The sequence below is a fragment of the Liolophura sinensis genome, chromosome 1 (assembly GCF_032854445.1).
Source record: "Liolophura sinensis isolate JHLJ2023 chromosome 1, CUHK_Ljap_v2, whole genome shotgun sequence".
In the NCBI taxonomy this organism is placed as follows: domain Eukaryota; kingdom Metazoa; phylum Mollusca; class Polyplacophora; order Chitonida; family Chitonidae; genus Liolophura; species Liolophura sinensis.
The window spans coordinates 67,974,802-67,997,387 of NC_088295.1; the positions used below are offsets into that span (position 1 = coordinate 67,974,802).

The 22,586-nt window shown below is 37.7% G+C and overlaps 2 protein-coding genes across 6 annotated transcripts; one reads left to right on the forward strand and one right to left on the reverse strand.

The window, feature by feature from the left end:
* Positions 1 to 185: 185 nt before the first annotated feature.
* LOC135463550 (uncharacterized) lies at positions 186 to 1,985 on the reverse strand. Its single transcript, XM_064740818.1, has 2 exons — positions 1,686 to 1,985; positions 186 to 1,307 (listed from the first exon to the last, which is right to left on the reverse strand). The coding sequence occupies exons 1-2, from the start codon at positions 1,686 to 1,688 to the stop codon at positions 186 to 188; spliced, it is 1,125 nt and encodes a 374-aa protein (XP_064596888.1). The 5' UTR covers positions 1,689 to 1,985.
* Positions 1,986 to 2,111: 126 nt separating this feature from the next.
* On the forward strand, positions 2,112 to 18,065 carry LOC135471619 (CTP synthase 1-like). 5 transcript variants are annotated; one of them, XM_064750925.1, is made up of 17 exons: positions 3,218 to 3,245; positions 3,496 to 3,565; positions 5,948 to 6,125; positions 7,797 to 7,967; positions 8,288 to 8,388; positions 8,772 to 8,888; positions 10,314 to 10,397; positions 10,655 to 10,735; positions 10,927 to 11,081; positions 11,647 to 11,779; positions 12,490 to 12,578; positions 13,015 to 13,109; positions 13,542 to 13,648; positions 13,902 to 13,998; positions 14,771 to 14,826; positions 15,693 to 15,789; positions 16,082 to 18,065. In XM_064750925.1, the coding sequence occupies exons 3-17, from the start codon at positions 5,960 to 5,962 to the stop codon at positions 16,333 to 16,335; spliced, it is 1,803 nt and encodes a 600-aa protein (XP_064606995.1). In that variant the 5' UTR covers positions 3,218 to 3,245; positions 3,496 to 3,565; positions 5,948 to 5,959; the 3' UTR covers positions 16,336 to 18,065. The 5 variants fall into 5 exon arrangements, with proteins under 5 accessions (XP_064607009.1, XP_064607000.1, XP_064606986.1 ...); XM_064750939.1 differs by lacking the exons at positions 3,218 to 3,245; positions 3,496 to 3,565 and adding an exon at positions 2,112 to 2,218; XM_064750930.1 differs by lacking the exons at positions 3,218 to 3,245; positions 3,496 to 3,565 and adding an exon at positions 2,136 to 2,285.
* Positions 18,066 to 22,586: the final 4,521 nt, after the last annotated feature.

The window sequence follows — 22,586 nt, forward strand, 5'->3', positions numbered from 1 at the left end:
CATGGCATCACACAGTACATGAAGCTTCTGTACAATACCTACGCTCCCAGGCACCCTAACCATGGCGTCACACAGTATATAAAGCTTCTGTACAATACCTACACTAACAGGCACCCTAATCATGGCGTAACACAGTACAGAGTCTCTGTAGAAAACCTCCTCTGCCAGGCACCCTAATCATGGCGTCACACAGTACAGAGCCTCTGTAGAAAACCTACCCTGCCAGGCACCCTAATCATGGCGTCACACAGTATACAGAGCCTCTGTACAATACCTACCCTTCCAGGCACCCTAATCATGGCGTCACACAGTTGCATGTATTCATCACTGTGTACATACACAACAGTACGTCCACCTCTCACTGGGACATATTTTTTTGTAGTGCCCGTTTGATTAACTTCTGGAATGGATTGTTTCTCTTGATATGTCACAATATTACAACCGTTCACTCCGCATGGAGCTTGTTCAGGCTTTCCTTCAGAAGAACACACTGGCATACAGCTTTTAACACACGTTAAGGATGTTTGCTTGTCAGTTTCAAGCATTTTGATACTTTCACAAGCCACATACTCTGAAATATGGTCATCTTTATCCAATTTGCATTCCTCTCGATCATTTGTTAATGCTTTGTTAACACTGCTCAGCACATTCTCCACACAATGTGTCAATACTGTGGCTTCTTGGCACACTTTGACAGTATTTTCATCAAAGACAATATTTGACATTGGTGAAATTGTATCGCACACATCTCCCCTTTCATTGGTACAACAGGAATGACTCCCAAATATGTCACTTTCACCATTTGCTTGACGTAGTAAATCATTTTGCATCGCTAAATGTTCACCGGACTTCGCACCAAGATGATCACTGGAAGAATTTGTAACATCCAAATGTTTTGTTTCATGACAAATTACAGCATTTATTGTGACATCACTAAATTTTGTTTCCAATTTGCCAAAGTTGTTAATATTGAGGTTACTGTAGAAAAAGTCTGGTGTGACCTTTAAACCCACAGTTTTGGTGGTAAGTTTCTTTTCTTTCATACCATGCATCGTCTGTTCAACTGTATCTAATGGAGTTATCTGTCCCTGACGACTCTGTGCTTCAGGTTCATCCACATTATCTACCAAGTCTGTGGCTGTCTTTGTATCCTTATCATGCTTGTAAACATTATATCCTTCTACAAAGTCAATGGCCTTGGTAGATTTTCTCCAGTCAACAGAACAGTCCAACTTGAATTTTTTCTGAACTGGACTTGTGGCAGAAACTGGACACTCCTGAACATGTGTGTCACCTGGCAAGATTTCCTGTCAAATGAATAGTATTCATTTTTACATGAATCTTCCAAAATATTAATAAATATTTACTTAATAAATTTTAAGAATGTAGGCCTACCCTTTATCCTAATTTTAACTATACTCAGTTAATGCAATGCTCAATCAAACTAATGGAGCAGCACTAATATCCAAAGATTACATCTCACTCTGCTCAGTTTTATCAGAAAACACTGAAAATAGACATTTAATTTTTCATCTCACTGAGAACTGAAATGTAATTCTGATTTTAAAAAAAGTAATAATAATACATATACAGTAGCAGAAACTATATCAAAGTGTTCAACCACTACTATCTTCAGATAAATGTAGAATACTAATAGTTTTCTCATGTAAGTTATTATATTTTACCATGTCTCAAATCACTTTCACTCGGTGTTCTATTTCTTTCTGGGGAATACATTCAAATCCGCTGCTGCTAACGAACAGGCCCATTTATCCATACCAATGAGATCATTGTGTTAGTAACTGGTGTCCAGTCTGTTTCGGTGTTGGGCTGAATACTGAAGTCGTACGGTGTTGTGAGGACAGCGTTAGGAATATCGCCGACATTTAACTTTTCACTAAGATCAATGTTTCTGTAATCTAAAGAGGCGTTTATGGGTTCGACATGTAACTTATTTAAGCGATAGTCCCGCCTGAAACATTTTTTTTCTCGCCAAGCTGAGACGCTGTGCTTTTTCCCGCCATACACGTTTCTACCTCCCTTTCTTAAGATTGCTTTAAGGGGAGGTAATCTTCATGTTTGAGCAGTATTAAAAACTCGCTCATTGGTCTTGTAAAATGGACATTTTGCTCAAAACTGAATAAATTTGTAGAAAAGTCTTAACCCGACTGTTCAGCATATAAAATCAACAACAGGAAGTCAAGCGCCAAACTATATCGTAAGTTATCTCCCTTACACGCCTACAGTTCCATTGTGAGTGTGAGAAAAACGTGATCGACTGACTGGTAAGTGAACATGTGCCTACAGAAATCCGTATGTTATTAATCAAAGTTTACAGAGGCAGTGATGGAAAATTTGTTTTAAGTCGAGGCAGATGAATTATTTCTATGCAATTTTTTTGTTGGTGGTGACAAAAATGAACCCGTTCATGAAAAATCTATTGTAGTTCAAATACGAATACTGGCGCCAGATATCAAATGATCATTTCCCCGCTCCCCAGTAACGTGCAGTGGTTCCGGTTGTGTGCTGCAAAACTGATTGTATGTGCGGGGTCTTCAATTTCTGCTTGATTTCCTGGCACTCTGTCAGCAGTCTGAAGAGTTTGAACGTTGAGTTTCACTGAAGGCTTTGTATTCAAACATTAAATTTTGACTAAAATTGATGTGCATACTGGCCTACAGACTACCGGTACATGATAATCTACATATGAGTTATCATATAGGCCCTAATAATGATCTGAGTCAGTGGTACTGGTTGTCCATCACAGAGTGTTATTTTAAAAATTCCTAAATTCATCAGTGTCGCAATAAGTGTCAAAATTGTAAACTAGTGTACTGTCTATCGAGATGGCCTGTAGATAGTAGGGACAGTAATGGTATCATACAATGCATAATATTTGTTTTTTGTCAATGGGACTCATCTTGTTTTGTAAAGGACTGCTTTAGTGGCCTAGTGGTTAGAGTGTGCATCTCAGTGTCGGAAGATCTGGAATCAAACCTTGGCTGGGACAAACCAAAGACTGAAAATATGGTACCGCGTTTGGTGCTCAGTCATGTCAGTGCTGGAGGTTTGAACAAGGGAGCAGAGCCATGTCAGGATAATGTGACAGTGTGGGATGTGATATCTGGTGATGGCAGCACTTCAGCAACATAGATTCACCCTGCCAGAAGAAGACACAGTATACATGCACACACCGAATGACGACTTCTTGTCATATAACTGAAGAAAACCCCCAAACCCCAAATGTACATACAATTTTTTCTACATACCATTGTCAGATTAAGTTTCCAAAAAACATCATCACAAAAGGATACTATAATATGGTTTACAGTAAGATTTGGGAAAACCTTTTTATTAGTTTGCATGGAGTTGATGAGACAAATTGTGAAAGAAAAGTCCAGTCACAGTAACTGTATAATTCAAAGACCAGAGTTTTTACTTTCATTTAGTAAGGTCAAGGATTGATAATAGGTAGTACTATTTCCTCTCTTGCAGAAATGGTCATGGAATATTAATTGGAGCTTAACACCGCACTCAAGACTTCAATTTCTGTGACAGTGGTCAGGTGAATAGAGTTGACTGGTTGTAGGAAACCTAACAGTATCGAGCCAAAACAAAAACACCACTCCTCGCCACATATATGACAAATTTCTTGAGTTTAAGCCACAGCTGAATCAAACATACGGGACCAGGCCCATGGATTATGAAGCTGTCTTAGACCCAAGTCCATCTTGATGTTAAAACTATGTCTGATTTAGGTTTAAGAAAGGTTTGTGATCCTGTGCCCAGTTTCATGAAGCTCCCTTAACATTACGAGTTTGCAACTACCATGACAACGTAATGCCCACAGCACTGGTTGCTGTGGTCGTTAAGCGAACGTATAACGTTAAGAGTGCTTTGTGTAACCGCTGGGGCCAGGTTTCAAGGACACCACATCATTGGTCAAGGTCTCAGTGACTACAGCAAAAACAAACACGTAGTCAAACATAAGGAAGAAATCAAAAAAGATAGGATACATTGGTACATTCTAATAAAAGTGACAGGATGGCAATTGTAGCTAGTATGTAGTGGTATGTTATCGGAATCAGCCATCGAGCGCCCAGCAACAGTGGGATGGGGGTTTGGAGGGTGTAATCTAGGCTAGTGCAATATGACATTACACATTAATGAGCATATAAAGAGAGATAAAAGAGATTTGTTTGTTTTCTGAATTCACCACCATATTTAATGAAATAAGAAAATGTGTACATATTTTGTTGCTCGTATGCTAATTGCATATTTCCTTGGGAGTGTGGCCTAAGCTTTTTCTTGCTCGCATGTTTATTACTGCTTTGGTTCCTGAGGAGTGTAGCCCATACTTGAGACAAGGAAGTTAGGTTTACTTCCTCTCAAAACTAATAACTTCTAAGTAAAGAATTTTGTGATTATTTATTAGGGTTGGTGATCATACACTTTACTTTAAGTTTTTATCCTTTTTTTTTTTTTTTTTTTTTTGTGTAAAATATTTCAAGGAGCCTTCAGAAGTTTGAACAGGTTTGAAAATGGCAAATGTATAAAATGGATAGGATATGGTTATGTAGGGCTAACTGAAGTTGACGCGTGTCCTCAGCATAATTATGTTGGCGTTCAGCATGAAGGGGATAGTGCAACGGCTGGTTGACCAGTATCAGTATAATGGCTTTGGCAAGGCAGCTTTCTTCCCTTTGGTAAGGCATCTCAGTGAAGCAGCACTAGATAAAAGCGCGGTGGAAATCTGTCCTGCACCAAGGAGGCACATTACATGCACTCTAAGGATCCCTTCATTGTCATATGACGATATGGAAAATTGTTAAGTACGACGTTAAACCTCAATCACTCATTCACTCACTCAGAATAATTAGGACATGAAGTGAGAGAAGAGTGACACCTGCCATATTTCTTCACCACGTGTAGAGTGCTTTCCTGTGCTAGGAACGGCTTTGTTAAGTCTGCTTTTCTTTTTGTATCATTATCTAGGTGTTCAAACATACATCTATACATGTGTTTACTTAGTTGTAGACATGCCTATTTCATATTCTTTTGTCAGTCCTAGTCTTGGGTGCATTGTAAAGGTTACCTGAGGGCTGGGAACATGGCCTGGCACGTAAACATGTTTTGTTAGATATTTAAAGAACCGTTTTGACACTTGTGCTGTTATATACATACACAATACAATACATTAATTCAAGCAACAGAGTAAATGTATATATAATGTCATACAGCATAGAAGGTTTGCTCTGTACAAAAAGGACTTGTCTTTCGTAGACGGAGATCCAGAGCTATATCAATCTTCATCTAGTTTAAGATTCAGATTCTGTGTAGAATATTACGTCAAGTACAGTAAGTTTTCTACAGTTTTGGAAGGCATCATGTACATGTGGTTTTGTAAATGGAACGGTAATTGTTTGTACCCTGGCTTACGCTTCCACAGTGTGAGGGAAAGCATGATGACCTGTTGGTTTAGAAAGGAGACCTTGTCCAGTGTCTCGTGATATGATACTGTTTTATTTATGATATGGTAGCATTGTGATTGTCTTTTGTTTTTGTTGTCTTCCCCATGTTTCTGTTGTCATATGTCAGTGGAATATGCTGTTACATCTACATGTACATACATGTAGCTGTAGGACAGATAATGTTCTATACATGGCTAGGTCTTGTGTGGAATCAAAGGAAATTTTACCATTTTGCATTTGGTTTTCGATTGTTTTAAATCTTGAAGTTTCATGCATTAAATTTTTTTTTTACGTACTAAAGTTATATTTGGAGATTTACTGAACTTTTAATATGTCTGCATTTAGTGGTTTCAAGTGTTAGAGTGCTTCACTGATTTTGTTGACTGTAGCTATAATTATTAAAGTTAGAATTGTTGATTCTGAAAGACAATACTAACTAATAGTTTTTTTTTTTTTTTATCTTTGTCTTTTTGCAGGTAGACGACAAAATGAAGTATATATTAGTGACCGGTGGTGTGATCAGTGGTATAGGGAAAGGAGTAATAGCCAGTAGTGTGGGCACACTTCTCAAGTCTTATGGCATCAGAGTCACATCCATCAAGATAGATCCCTATATCAATATAGATGCTGGTACATTTTCTCCATATGAACACGGTGAGTGAAAAGTTGAAGTGAAAGACAGCACCTGACTGATATTTATGTCTACTGTAAGACTACCATTCAAAGTATCTCAAACCGGCATTAAATATTTTTTTAGATTTTCTTCAACCCACCCAGTAAAAGTTTAATGAAAATTCATCTAGATAGAGCTTCAGCACATCTCCGTTATTGAGGGCACGGTGATGTAACTTTTACTCCAGCTCTCTAACATCGAAGGTATTTCTGTATTATGGTCAAAGTAGTAGCCTATGGCAGATAAAATGTGTGGATTTCGGCGATGAAGGTCCAAGTGATAAATAGCTTTCTCAGAAACTGGACACACTGGAAGGATATTTCTTCCACTGCTTGAATATTGATACAAGTAAGCCCACTATATGATTTACAGTTTAAATAGCCTGTAGATGCAGTGCCGGGACATTCCTGTTTCAGATCAATTTTTACAAAATTACGATAGGACTGTTGTACTACTAGATTCATGCTCAATTCTGAAACGAAAGGAAATAAATCTAAGCACCACTGAGGCTGGTCTAGACATTCAACTGTCGTTAAATTTTATGCTTCGGTTTTGTGATGGTGGCTTTCATGGTGGGAGCAGCGCTAACCTAGTCATTGTGGACGTCGGAGAAAGCACCTCGGCTTAATCACTGCGTTTTAATAATTTTACTATATTTTATAAAAGAAAACGGGAAAAAAATCATCCTTTGTATGCGAGAAAGACAAAGGAGCAAAATTTATATTCTTCAATTGTAATAAATTGAGAGAAGAAAAAAAATCATCAGAATTAATTACTTAGCCATCTTCTTAATCCCATAAACCTTCGACATCCCTTATGAATTATTCACTGGCTGATATTTCTTATTTGGAAACTGCTAAGAGCTAAAGGTAACGACAAAAAATGTATTTGTGTAGTTTGAACAGGGTGTCTAAGTCCAAGGGTCTACTTCGGAGACGAACATGGTTTTTGGGCTGAGACAGTATACTGTCTGACATAATTTGTGATGCGTCGTTGAATATTACACGGCTTGTAAGTCAACTAATTGTACGTCTGTGGTGGTCTGTAAATGATACACACCTATCCCACAACACTTTGTGAAATGGCCCTTCGGCTACAAGTAACTAAATCGTTATAAACGCTTTCAAATGCAGTGGTTCTGTGTTATCATATGTCACTTCGTGGAGTGAATGGGTACAGGCTACATCACAGCTCAGCTCAGGCAATCTGATAACAACATGTTTGATTGGATAAAATTCTTAAGATATCTCGGCTGATTCACACCAGCCATTTGTGCAGTATTGTGATTTTGTTCTACATGTTATTCAGTGAAATCTCAATAAAATAATAAAGTATGATACTTTTTAGAAAACTTGAGAATCCTACTTTCAATTGAAATATGTTTCAGCCAGGTGCTGTCTTGTTCTTTAATCCAAGCTAAACTATGAAAGCTGTATGTTTGTGGCAGTTACACTGTGAAATCTTTGAGTCCTTTAGATCTCAATACTCATAACTGCACTTACTCCATTTGTTAATTTTGAAATCTTTGGAGAAAGAAACAAATTCACGAGTGGTACATGTAACAAATGGCACAGATGATTTAAATATTTATAATTCTTTTTTAAACAACTATCAAATAATGAAATATTAATTTTTCCCTATTTTATTTGCAGGTGAAGTCTTTGTGCTTGACGATGGTGGAGAAGTTGACTTAGACTTAGGAAATTATGAGAGATTCCTTGACATAAAGCTTCACCGTGACAACAATATAACAACAGGAAAGATTTACCAACATGTGATCAACAAAGAGAGAAGGGGAGACTACCTAGGGAAAACTGTACAGGGTAACAACCTTAACTCTGACTTGATTTACGTGGTTTGGTTCATCTTTTCACCCAAGAGGTTAGGTTGTAGAGAAATCTTTTTTGTTTTAAGTTCAGATTAGTTTTAAACAAGATCAGATTTACACCTAATACACTTTTAAATTAATCTGTTAGGTAAGATACAAAAAATTATTATATAGATGCATTAGATTACCCTCAACTGACCTAACTTAAAAACAATTTATGTTTTGCGACATTTAGTTAACATTCACGAAATAAAAATTTCTAGGTGGAAATAAAAGTACTTTCTTAACTGTTGTCCCTCTCCATCTGTTTGCCAGTGGTACCACACATCACAGATGCGATTCAGGAGTGGGTTGAGAGGGTGGCAAATATCCCAGTCAATGGAGACCAGCAGAGGCCAGATGTCTGCATCATTGAGGTATGCAGTCAATTTTTAACAGTCCATTACTTTGACAATTATTATAGTTTATATCAATTTGTATATAAAGTTAAAAGAATGTTAAACATAGTTTTCAATTTTCAGAGAGATTTTAGTGACAGTTAACTTGTCTGATGTCTTTTTTACGTTATTCTTAGCTCATGACATTTCCTTGAGCAGCAGTGACAAAAATACATCTTGTTTTGCACTGGTAATTCAGTGCAATAGTACGAGTAATATAATACAATTTTATTGCGACTAATGCTTTCATAAACAGGATCAGCTGTTATGTACCTTAAATACATGTCAGTTTGTAGCAGTTACATGGGATTGTTAACATTTTCTTAATAAATGAAATAAGTTGTGTACATTATTTATTGCAGTTAGGGGGCACAATTGGGGACATAGAAGGCATGCCATTTGTCGAAGCTTTTAGACAGTTTCAGTTCCGTGTGAAGAAAGAGAACTTTTGCTGCATCCATGTCAGCCTTATACCCCAGGTATGTCAAACGTCATAATTTACAATGGACAAACACCTAAGATTAGTATAAGGAATCCTGAAATCTCAGATTGAAGCAGAAGTTGATTTATTCATACATTTAATGAGTATGTGTAAAGTATTTTTTGAAAGCAGAATTTGATGTGTCAACCATAGAATTACATGACCAAATGTGTTTCTTTCATGCTATACGCCCCTTCAACGACCTGTAATATGCGGGCACCTGTCCAACACGTCCAGCGGCCAATGTATTTTGCCACCAAATTCTATATCAGCCTGTCCTGAGCGGTCGAGACTTTCAACAGTAATAATGATTGCCGCATGGGACATTCAAAAATTTCAAAATGGCGACCACCCGACCTCAATAGTTTTTGTGGTGATTAAAAGTTACAACCTGCCACTTTGTGATGACAAGTGAAGTGTTTACATTATTGGTCAATAGCAGTGAAGTCTATTGTCTTTAATCAGGCCTAGCTGGTTATTGTCCGGACACCCCGGCACTGTGGCAGTGGATTAGCTCCATGCTGAGGTCCTCGCTATGAATGCCATAAACAGCGGGCAAACTCGGATATAATCTGACCTCCTGTGGTTCCTCCCATAAATGGTTTCTTTGACAAATTATCTGGCTTGCTCGGCCATTATCTTTGCAGGCAAATGGTGTTGTGTTTTTATTTTGCGTGGCCAAAATATTGCCTGTACCAGACACATGGAGAAAGTGGTCTTCCTTCGCTCGTACATGTTGTTGTTTTTTCACTGGTAATGGCAAATATGATTGAGCATCTCAGCAGTCTGTCATTTACAGTCCAAAACTTTGTTAGAATAGTCATTTATACCTACGTAGGCCAAACTAGCACATGGCTTTGTAGGGCTTGACAATGATGGGAAGAAAGTTCTCCTGTCATGCGTGCCCTCATCTGAAACTCTTTCTGTAATCACCTGTTAAATGCATGAAGTCCATTGATCTACCCCACAAAACTTGAAATTATTGAGGTATTATTTTACCACAATTGTTATATTTCTATGAAATTTATGTAGTAGAACAGATTAGTGCTGTAACAGTTATGAGTGAGTGAGTGAGTGAGTGAGTGAAAGTTTTAACGTGTAACAATTATGTATAAGATTATTATGTAGGCCTACACGTGTAGATTTTCTGAAAGTTAATTCAGTTGTGATTTGGCTTGGTCTTCACAACCCTGTCTTACGTGGCCAACTGTCATATGCGGCCACTTTTTACATGTCCCTTCACTGGCCGCATACAACAGGTTTGACTGTATATATATGTACATGTTTGATTATTTTTCAAGATCGAATATAAAGCAACTTGTATCTGCATATTTCTCCACATAAAATATAATTCAAACAAGAAAAAATAAGCATTAACCTGTAGGGCAGTATGTTTATCCCTGATACATGTTTTCCCTGACAGCCACGAACAACAGGTGAACACAAGACCAAGCCCACCCAGGCCAGCGTGCGGGAAATGAGAGGCCTGGGTCTATCTCCAGATCTGGTAAGTCACTTCCATTTTGTCTTTCCAGACATGTAAGTTTTCAGAATTTATTTTATACATAAAAGTCTAATTTCCTCGGAAATTTTGGAAAGTCCTACGCTTTTGTCTCTTCAAATGTCAAAGTGAAGTAAGTCCTTCTTTTCGTTCTTGAAAATACTGGAGAATTTGATCTGTTGTTTGCAGCAATAGATGAACATCTAGTTTGTAAGGTAAACTGCATCTCAGTACTTTTAAACGTTTTTTTTTTTCCTTTTCAGATATTTTGCCGTAGTGTTAATCCAATCAACAACTCAGTGAAGGACAAAATCTCACTCTTTTGTCATGTTCCACCAGAACAAGTAAGTAACGATGTAATGTAGATTAATGTGAAAAATTTGTGTGCCAGGCTCATGATATCTGCGTGATATTGATTACAATATATTGTATGGTAATATACTCAAGGAAATCTGGTCATCTGGTCTGGATTAACTGATAGGTAATTTTGTTGGCCTGACTGATAATGTATTTTTGGTTTACACCTTTGTCTCAGGTAATCTGTGTACATGATGTCTCCTCCATCTATCGGGTACCTGTGTTGTTAGAAGATCAAGGCCTGGGTCACTTCTTCATCAAACAGTTACAGCTGACACATTTCTCGCCTGGACCTAAGAAGTTAATGGCCAGGTGGAGGGAATTAGCCAACAGGTGAGTGGAGAGATTTCAGGTAAATTGGCTTGTCTTGACCAATGAGGTCACAAGATTGAACAAAGATCTTCTATCAGTGTCACCCTAATTCCTCAACCTTTTCGCATATGAGTGACCAACTTTCAGTGCAGTTTATGCACATTTTTAATCAGATTTTGGAAACAAAACTACCTTGGTTGAATTGACCAATTTCAGGGCTTCACAAAAAGTATAGTTTTATCAATCAACACAGAATAATGTCTTTAAAATATCCTCGAGTAAACACCTTGCAAACATGCAAAAAGCTTGAAGAAGTCAAATTTGTGAAATGCCTGGCAAGTTACTGGATTTTTCTCTTGGTTTCCCCCAGCAACAAGCTCATTGCCACAATGTTAAAAACAGAATATTCTTAAAACAAATCAAACTAGTTACATAAATTCAGTCAAGTGGAGCAGCTTTAGATCCTGTTTTCATTCACCAATATTTATTCAGTCCTTTCAAACCAGATAAGTCTTTTAGCTTTTTTTATCAGCTTGTGCTGATTGAGTTGTTCAGTTGTCTGACACTATTTGTATTTATGCTTCAGATATGAGCGGTTGATTGATGAAGTCACCATAGCACTGGTTGGGAAGTACACCGAATTAGAGGATGCTTACATCTCGGTCGTCAAGGCTCTAAAACACTCTGCCCTTGCAGTCAATCACAGATTAAATTTGACGGTGAGACTTGGACATTTCACATCATCAGTGACTCAGTTATAGTTTATGGTGCTGTGTTGTGTTGTGCAAGTAAGATTTTCCTTACTGCACTTCATTGTTAGCCTGCCCTCTTTTGCGTGAACGAAATAGTCTTGTATCTTATGTGAAACATTTTCATTTAACCAGACTAAAATTAGGTGTCTGGCAAATGGTTGTAAAGCATTTATGCAAAAGTATCCAACATATTCATGTCATTTAGTACTCATGAATCCGGGAAATGACCCAGAATTATCAGGTGTGAACACCACAAATTACCCAGTGCTTGTTTCATCGGTATCTTTTGGATGTTTGTATACTTCCGTTTATATTTAACAAATCTAGATAATTGCGAATTTAAATGAGGAGTATTTTGTGAAGGGTTTTAACCCTGAAAGAGACATTTACCCTTAAATTTAACCATTATTAAGATATTAAAATATTCAATATTAAAATAAATCAATCAATTTTAATCATCCAACTATCATGATATGTCCTGATGAAAATGAAATACTTTTAAAAAGGGACAATCAAGCAAACATAAATTTGACTTGAAATATTTACCACAAAAAGCTGAGAATGTTGGGTGAATTTCAGGAGAACATTCGTTGTTATTGATGCCGTTGTTGATAACGTTGTTATTCTATAGTGTATTTTGTGCTTCTTTACAAATTTCTGTTTGTTTGTTTTTTTAGCTAATAGAGGCTGCTGATCTGGAACCAGAGCGACTGAATGATGGACCTTCCAAATACCACACAGCTTGGCATCAGCTCGTCAGTGCTCAGTGAGTAGCAGTCAAGATGTCTTTGTCTACCAGTTCTTAAGGCATGTCAGATACAAATTGATGACAATCCCTTGCCGGAATGCTGCACAAATCTAGTACAACATCCCATTATACAATCACGTATTTGAATGTTTCTCCCATAAAACCAATATTTTACAGTGTTCTCTTCAAGAAAGATGAATTTTTTTTGTGACTGTTGTTTGGCCTTGATAACAGTGAGTAGTCGGCAAAACTCTTGTGAATGTTTGGTCGTTTGAAGACTGCTTGTCTCCCTCCTAAATGGTGTCTGTGTGTTGGCCACACATGGGAAGGCTGTTACTTTATCCTGGGCACTCTTGTTCCGTCCAACCATGAATGGACTTAAATTTTTAAAAAATTCACAAGGGCATTAAATAACAATCAAACAGGTGTTAAATGTTAATGTGGTATGTTTCAGGGGTATCTTAGTCCCTGGTGGTTTTGGTATTCGTGGTACAGAGGGGAAGATACTGGCTTGTCAGTGGGCCAGAGAAAAGAAAATACCCTACTTAGGTAAGCATATATTGTTTATATCCAAATGTTACAATCAGGAATAGATTATATCAACCAAGATTATTTATTTATTTATTTGATTAGAGGTTTGCGCCATACTCGAGAGTATTTCACTTTTACAACGGTGGCCAGCATTATGGTGGGAAGAAACTGGGCCAAGCCTGTGGGAACTATCTGCTGGTTGCTGACAGACCTTCCCACGAGCAACATTATTAGGAGTGTATGTAATTTTTAAGACTGGTCCTCATTGACATTCCTCCGAGAATCTCAATAAGAGCATGATTATTGTTTTATGTCTGAACCGGAAAGAAGCTCTCATTCAGTTACTTATTTGTTGTGCAATTAATGCCTTGTTGAACAATCCCTAAAAGTATTTCTACAAGCAAATTTCCCTCATTTATGACTGTCACTGTGGAGAGTTTTGCATTTCAGGTGTGTGTCTAGGCTTGCAGTGTGCTGTAATAGAGTTTGCCAGGAATGTTCTAAAAAAGAAGGATGCTCACTCCACAGAGTTCAGACCAGAAACAACAAACCCAGTGGTGGGTAACCTGTGACTAAATCAAGCAGGTTTTACACATTTACCATTTTGGTGACACCAGTTTTGTTTTTCTGTTTGATGGGTGAGCCCATTCTAAAAAATCCCAAACTTAAGTAAAAATAAAACCTAAAATCTACCTTTCATTTTGTCCACCCGAGGTGTTTGCCTGATTTTCTGGTTTTTCAATGTTTTCTGATCAAGTAAACATATCTTCATTTTATATTTATTTATTTATTTGATTGGTATTTCTACAGGTAATAGAGATGCCAGAACACAACACAGGTGTGATGGGAGGGACAATGAGACTAGGCAAGAGGAAAACCTTGTTCACAACACAAGAAAGCTCCCTCAGTAAGACATCTAGTCAAACTAAACTTTATTCTGCTTTGTGGAATAATGGAACCATCATTTGATGACATGTATGTAGTATTTGTATGTTTCTGGAACTGAGGGGCGGGGGTTGGGTGTTTGGGGGGGGGGGGGGGCCTTCTGTGGCCTAGTGGTTAGAGTGCTAGCATAGCGTAATGACCAAGGAGCAGTTGCAGTCACTGAGTTTAAGTCTAGCTCATGTGGCATCCGTTGTGGTCATACATGGGAAGGTCTTCCAGCAACTTGCACATGGTTTCCCCTGGGATTAGCTTGGTTTCCTTTAACCATAGCCTGGACCGCCATTATATAAGTGAAATATAAGAAATAAAATTGAACAACGGATCCTTACTGACTTCTTCACCAGAAATGTTTTCACTGGAGTGGATCAGACAATGATCAGTGGGTTGCAGGTTCAAATCCATTCCTTGCTGATTCAACTACAGCTGTACGTCAAGGTTTTCACTTTCTTGGGGAAAGGCTGGCTTTTGCTTCAAGCTCTCCAGTCTCCTCCACATAAGTAGTGTGGGTATACTTGAGTTGATGAAGGACATCATGTGTGGGCTCTTCAGCATGGCATTTCAGTGAAGCGGATCATAAATATGTGGGCATTGGAATCAGCCATCAGGAAGGCAACTCCTTTCTTATAATGAATGTTCTTGCACCAACATTTTATTCACACTTAAAGTTAAACCTCAAGCCAAGAAACTTTTCATTCTTTAAAATTCATTTAGCTTGTGAATTTTGTGTTTTCCAGGAAAACTTTATTTGGGTGTAGATTATGTGGAGGAGAGGCACAGACATCGCTATGAGGTAGGTTTATAGTCTGGCTATTTTGTACCTCTTTTTGACCTCTTGGGTAAAACTGCTTGCTTGGTTCTTATACCAGTGCCTAATTTCCAAAGGCAGTTTTATCCTTTCGGGCAGGTATGCACTTTCAAAAATTAATCATCCATCTATGCACCTTGTTACCAAGAATTTTGGCTTAAATCATGATATTGGGCACCCATCAGTATCAGTCTTTTTCTTTGAAAGCTCTTGTACAGGACACAGAGTAAAGTTTTCTGGTATACCACTTTTACTGTCTTAACCTGAAATATGAAAACCTTTCATAGCTTAGATGTCTATATGAACTGTGAATGACATGTTCTTTTTGCCCAATTAATGAGTAAGGAAATCCAAAACTTAATTCTGGCCAACATTTTACCGATGGTGGTGAGCGGAGTTGAACGTGATATTTTATTAATTTCTTCACTCACATTGTACAACAGTAATGGTTTGGATCCGTGTTTTTCTCCATTGTTAAATGAGGATTACAATTGAACTGACTGCAGTAGACTGATATATACACATTGTGATGATTTGACATACATGGCTGCCTTGTGGCTGACTTTTCATTCTGTATGCTTGATATTTTTATCGAGATAGTAACCTAGTGATAAAACTTAGCAGTTGTTGTGTATCACCTTAAAACGATGCTTTTGATGCCAATACTTAAGATTTTTTGGTAGATATTTATCAAAGTTTAAGAAAAAAACTTTAAATTTGCCATATTAGGTGGATGAATCGATAATGATCAACCAAACAAAATTTCACTTGAAAATGCTAATGTGTAATGCTTTATGTGAAAGACAGTACTTGCTTTGGCATATAAATGAATGATCTGTCTCATTTGCCAGGTGAACCCAAAGTTTGTTGATCTGTTTGAGAGTCACGGGATGAAGTTTGTGGGGCGAAGTGAAGATGGAGAAAGGATGGAAATTATGGAACTTAGTGGTTAGTACTTCAGAAGGCGTGCACACTGAGATAACATGAATATAAATCCTAACTATGGAAATCTGTGCTCCATTAGTCTGCTCCTATGCAAAATTTTTCAAGAAAAAATCATCATTCAGCCTGTGCCATAAAACTTCACAGCGAAAAATTTCATAGCTTTCGAACTTGTATACATTGGGAGGGGAAGAAAATGATATCTGTTTATTGCTCCAGACCTAGCATTCATACAAAGTATTACCACATGATCAGATGTGTTACACAAACTTTACGTGGGTTATTGTGTGTTTTACAGATCACCCTTACTTTGTGGGGGTTCAGTACCACCCGGAATACATCTCACGCCCTCTCAAACCCTCCTGCCCTTACCTCGGGCTCTTACTGGCGAGCTGTGGTAAGCTGACCTCGTACCTGTCACGAGGCTGCCGACTATCTCCGCAGATGTACCTGGAGGAACCTCAGGATGACACCTCAGATGAAGAGTTGTCTGCCCTTGACCAGAATGGCGCGGCTATTGCGAAGCCTGTCTTATTGGATGCACCAGAGTGAAGTAGTGCACATTTTGATGTACATATAGATAGGATTTTGAGAGTCATAGTCAGATGAAGAGCATTTGGATTTTCTGTCTCCGACTTCATTGTATGGTGTATATGACTGAATCAGTGTGCATCCCCATGAGCATCACTGAATCTGTACAGTAATGTCATTTCTCATATATGTAGAATTTGGAAGTTTCTGTTTGTGCAAATGAAGTCTTACATAATGCAATAATAGTGTTTGTATTAACTGCAGCATAGCATTTTTAATGACTGGATTGAAGGTACTGAAGTTTGTCTCATATAAACACTGCTTGTTGTAGTAAGTGCCCGAGTGATATTCTTTTATGTAACAATGTAAATTTTCATAATTTTAATTTGGAAATACATTTGTTTAGGTTTATTATTAACCCTGAATTTTATTTCAGTAAGTTAAGTGAATATTTAGGTCTGCCATTTGCACTGATAATTGGCATTTCCATTTACATTTTACACTTTTTTCTCTGTTTCTTTGCATACCTGTTTGATTTGTTTTCAAATATAAACTAGGATATTATGTTCTTATACAACTCCTAGTCTGAAATGCAGAGAGAGCAAGATGAAAGTTAAATTAAATTTCAAAAATTTGCCTAAGGGGTTTCTTATAAAATAATTAAAAAAAAACAGTACAGTGTAGTACCCAAAGTAAAGAGGAGTAAAAATCATGAAAAGCTTAGAACGGTTATTACACTGGAAGTGAATTTAGTAAGTCATGTGTATGTGACATTGAGGTAACAGATAGACATTACTTCCATATGCTTATAACACACTCTTGTTTTTGCTTGTGAAAAAGTTGTGCATCTGAAACGTGGCGGCCAGAACTTATACTGTGATTTGTTATTTCATGAATGGGGTTTACAGTTGAATCAATATTTATTGTGCTTTTCAGCTAGCTATACTGTTCACTTCACCGATATTGTTTTACCGATACTGTTTTACCGATACTGGAATATTTTATTTACAAGCTTTTGACAACTTATTTAACATCAGGATTTGAATAAAGTAGACATCTCTGTGAAAATGACTACAGTATATTTATTACCTGCCAAAAAATTTAGTAAACTTGAGTTTGGATTCGTAGTAATACTGATGACCTCTTTAGACATTCCCTTGAGGCATAAGACAGTTTTCATTAGGTTGTATTAGTAATGCTTTGTTACCTATTCATCCTCAATTCTTCATTTTAAATTTCAGGGTGTACCATCTTCTTAATTTTCATATTCTTTATAAACACAAGAAAGTCTCAGTAAGTGATTATATCTTTAAATTTAATGAAGTTTGAAAGCCTCTGAAATTCTTTACCTGTCTACACAGGACAGTATTAGAAATGCTACAATTTTCCTTTTTTCCACCTATTTATATGTTGACATTTAATCTATGAACTCATTTGAATCCTAGTCGATTTCAAAGTGTTGTTAATTTCGATTTTTTCACTTTTAGTATTGTATGACTTGGTATTTTATGAAATTACAAACAGTCTTTAGTTTGTCTTTTTCACATGCAGGTCCACATCATTATAAACTGGTATCATTAATAGAACATAATTCCTTTGTGCGCAGCAAAATGAAAGTGATAGCTTAATTAAGTCCACTGCATGGTAGTTTTTTAAGACATGTCTGTTTTACTCAACTGTTGAAATATGATGCTTGTCTTCCTTACCTCCTCGGATTGACATAATATTTTGAAAATATATCCACAAATGAGATATCCAATCTTGTTCTTAAGCTTGTTTCTTATATCAGGATTTGTCCTGAAGTTGTGTTTATTTACCAAAACACATAATTCTCATTCATAAGAGTTCTGTAGTGTTTGAAATGTCTTAAGGTTTGTTTTGAGTGAGTGAGGGGTTTTAACGTCATATTTAACAAGTTTTCAGTCGTGAGACGACGAAGGATTCCTTAGAGTGCATGTACGTGTAATGTGCCTCCTTGTTGCAGGACGTATTTCCACCTCTCTTTTATCTTGTGCTGCTTCATTGAGACGACTTACCAATGGCAAGTAAGGTGCCCCACCCGAGTCATTATACTGATACGGGTCAAATGAGGAAATTAGACTTCCTTTTTAAAAATTTTAGGCGTGACCCAATCCAGAAATGACCCTGGATATACCACTCCCGAAGCGCATGCTCTACCAGCTGCACTATCAAGACTGGTGGGTTGTTTTGTAAGATAGGATGATATCCTCCTGGAAAAAAGCTTCAGGCAAAAAGTGATATTTTATGACCTTGTTTGCCTCTAAACATTGACTTCTTGGGGCGAATTTTTAGGCCATAGCTAATACACGCATAACCTCAAGTTGACTTTCTGGTAATCAAGTTATAACCATCAGGATGGTGAGTGTTGCGTTAGTCCTTGAACGGTTTTCACTGATTAATAAAAACATGGACTATTTGCCTCTAAATGTGCACTGTTTAGGGGATAAATTTTTATTACAAATACAGTGACAAAATGTGTGATCCAAGCAAGAATTAGTCAAAACTCCTTGGATGGCTTTTGAATGGTAGCATTGATAAGACATGGATTGTAACTTGAACGTGAAAGTGTAAGTGAAATGACGGAAAACTGTAAATTACTTTAAGGGAGAGCTCAAACTTATAACTTCATTGAGATTTTCTATCCTTATGAAGATATTTGACAGTTTGATCTTTATTCTTTTGACTATTGTGTTTGCTAAGGTGCTGAAATTTGACTGTCTATATGCGAACGATTGGTATATGGAATCATGGGTTGCAGTTAGGGTGTGTGAACTCAGTAGTGTAAGTTGAGTGTTGAATCACCAGTTTGGAATTGAAGTGTGTTCAGTCACTAGTGACAGTAAATATTGAATCACCAGTTGGGAATTGCAATATATTGACTCACTAATGAAAATTGAGTATTGAATCACCGGTGGGAATTGGAATCTGTTGACTAATTGGTGGAAGTTGAGTACTGGATCACTAGTGGAAAGTGGAGTGTGTTGACAAACTAGTGGAAGTTTAGTATTGAATCACTAGTGGGAAGAGGAGTGTGTTGACAAACTAATGGAAGTTGGGTATTGGATCACTAGTGGGAAGTGGAGTATTGGATCACCATTTGGGAATTGTAATGTATTGACACACTAGCAAAAGTTGAGTATTAAATCACCGGTTGGCATTGGAATATGTTGACTTATTGGTGAAAGTTGAGTATTGGGTCACTGGTGGGAAGAGGAGTATGTCGACAAACTAGTGGAAGTATTGGAGTATTTGCACTGAGTCACTAATGAGAATTGTGATATGTTGCCTCACCGGTGGTTGTTTATTACTGTGTCGCTGGTGGGAGTTCGGGTGTGTTGATTAGCCCAGTAGTCGGAGTCAGGAAGTATTGAATCACTAGAGGATATTGGGGTCTGGTGATTCACCAACGATTGTTAAGGGATTATTGGCACGCTGAACTGAGCTGTAGAGTACATTACCCAGTGATGAGAATCACTTACGGATTACTGAGAATTCCTTCTTGCTAAATGTTGATGTATGCGATCTGACAGAGGACAGTCTAAGACGTCGTAATTTTCTCTGGCGTATTATTTTGCCGTATCTTAAGTTTGGAGGCTGTTTCTGAAATCTCTTGAAAACTCAGCCTTAACGTGGGCTCTAGTTCTGAGATATTTGTAATTTTTTTTCCTGTACCTTAAACTTCAGACTACATGTTTGCATGTAGTCTGAAATTTTCTCCTGTGCTAGACCTTGGGCAGAAAATTTGTGAATTACCCTGCTCTCACAATTAATTCACGGAGAATTAATTGGCCGTATTCATAGTTTCGAGAATTCGGGCTCCTCGCAAGGAGCAAGAGGTGATAAATAACGTCACTAAATGGACGAAATGCTGATTTTTACTGATTTTAAAGTATTGAGTCGTACAGGACATTGAAGGTATCATATATGAAGGGTGTATACATCCTGATTAAATTTCCTGAAAGAATTTTTTACCTGAAAGCAATGTTTTTCATTTTTTTATGAAAAAATCCTGTCTCATCTGGGTGAAATTCGCTTTGTTTTCACCTCCAGTACTAAAGTCAGGTGACCAAAAAGTATGCTGATGATTGGCTTATATCAACTATGACATCACGGCAAAACAATGAAGGGGTAGCCTATTGTTCGTTGAAAGTCTGTTGTCTTCCACGAATATATGTAAATATGTTCGTCAGTATCTTGCCAAATGTCGGTGGTTATTCCCTGGCTTTAGTCTACCCATAAATTTGACCGTAAATGAACATTTTTAATATGGTGTTAAACAACAATCAAATGTTTCAGTAAATAATTTCATTTTCCTGAATTTACTTTTGTAAGGTGCATTCCGATTGGCCAATTTTTGTGTTTGTACTCCAATAAACCGAAGAAAAATGAAGCCACGCCCACGTAGAACTACTTTTTTTATATAAGAATAGAACTGAAAGGGATACAAGGTACATGTGATGTAAAATGAGAGCGGTTTTTTTTTTTTTTCGTTTATAACCCAATAAACCTTCAGTCAATCCTCAAGTAAATATGAATAGGTTATACGTTTTCTTTGAGAGTGGTGCAAGGGGTATTTGTTCAGAACCATATTAGGTTCATTAGAACCGCCAAAAAGGTAACATACTCGAATCCAGCTCATATTGATTCAGTTGCGGTTTTATGTCAGGAAGTTTGTCAGCTACCAGCATGGCCGTAACGGCGGTGGTTTACTCTCGGTTTGTGACACTCGGTCTGTAACTGGTAAATATGACGCCACACGACAGATACATTTTGTCCTTAATCCTCAGAGATTCAAGGAAATGCCTCGAATATCGATTCACAGTGTATGCACTGAGCGTTTTGTCTAGAGTGAGTGATACTATTCTGTTTTGTTACTCCTATTATCAATGGGGACAGTGAAATTTCGGCATTGGTTTTTTTTTTGGTTTTTTTTTTGTCCTGAAGATTGAAATGCCGATGTTGAAGAGACGTCTGAACGTAGATGTCAGAATGCCGAGGCTGACATTCATGTCAGCTCTGTCCCCGAAACAGTGACGAAAATACTTAATGCTATATGACATGTGTTCTTCTTAACAGTAAGAATATTTTCTTGAACTACATAAGGCACCTCGAGAGCACAAACTTCCGCCAAAGCTACACCCTGCTTGGTAACTGATGCGGGTCCAGCTTAACACCAAAATTACATCGATAGATACTTAAATTGGCTCGAGGCCACGCTGTGCACAAATTTTCATTCAATTGCATCCTGAACGGATACATGATCTTATCGGTTTTTGTTTTCTTTCTTAATATGCAGTTTAGGGCGTGTCTTCATATATAAACGTACTAAAACGCTTCTCATATTTCTCTTTAGGACGTAAAAATGTTCTCCGAAGACTCCAGCGGTCAGTGCGGAAATTCAGTAGCCTGCAATGGTGACGTCAACGGCGATAGCTGCCAAAACAACTCTGTGTTGGGGAAGATAATTGGGGATCACTATGGAAGCCGGATACAACCGTCATCGTTCAATTATTCCATCGCCCGGTGATGGCACGAAGAGATGGCACAATGATGCTCGTGACAGGTGATAGCCATTTAAGCAATAAAGAAATATATATTTATATGTTGGACAGAGAATAAGGGAAAAACTGATGTGAGTCAGATTTAAAGGGATATATGCCGTGGTGGTTTCCATATGCATTAATAGACAAATTTTGGATAAGAATCAGTAGCGATGTGTCATCGCTTCGTGCCATCGTGTTATCACTTCGTGTCATCGTGCCATTGCATCACATCACCGTGCCATCGCATCGTGCCATCGTCTGTCATGGGAATGATTGTGCGGTGTTAGAATGATGGCCTTATCCCGGTTCCATAGATAGGATAGATGGGATCTGGGATTCAAGTTCATCGATGATGTTATTTCCGAAAATTTCCGACCATGCATTGACGAAAACTATGCTTTAAATAAAAGGGCTATTAGGAGATATATATGAATTTGGGAGGGGGGGGGGGCATAAATTTCTTAATTTCCCTTAAAACCATAATTTTGGCTGTGGGGTTCCATTTCATGTATCCGTAAGCGTGCTGACTGACAAATGAACACTGGTAAAAAGCAGTGCCTTCTTTGCGAACGTGTTCGTCTTGGGAGTTAGGTCCTGGTCGAGAGATAAAGGTGCTTCTCATTAAATAACTAGTACTGAGAGGTTAGAGCAAGGAAACATGACTGGTTGGCTCTGTGTCAGCATAATGTGGCTGGATGGGGTCTCATG

Excerpts from the sequence above, each read along its gene's own strand:
- LOC135471619 (XM_064750916.1), top strand. The coding sequence starts at position 2,662 with ATGTGCATACTGGCCTACAGACTACCG. Across the intron at positions 10,736-10,926 it reads GTCATGTTCCACCAGAACAA|GTAATCTGTGTACATGATGT; the intron begins GTAAGTAACGAT and ends CCTTTGTCTCAG. Across the intron at positions 13,110-13,541 it reads AAAGAAAATACCCTACTTAG|GTGTGTGTCTAGGCTTGCAG; the intron begins GTAAGCATATAT and ends TTTGCATTTCAG.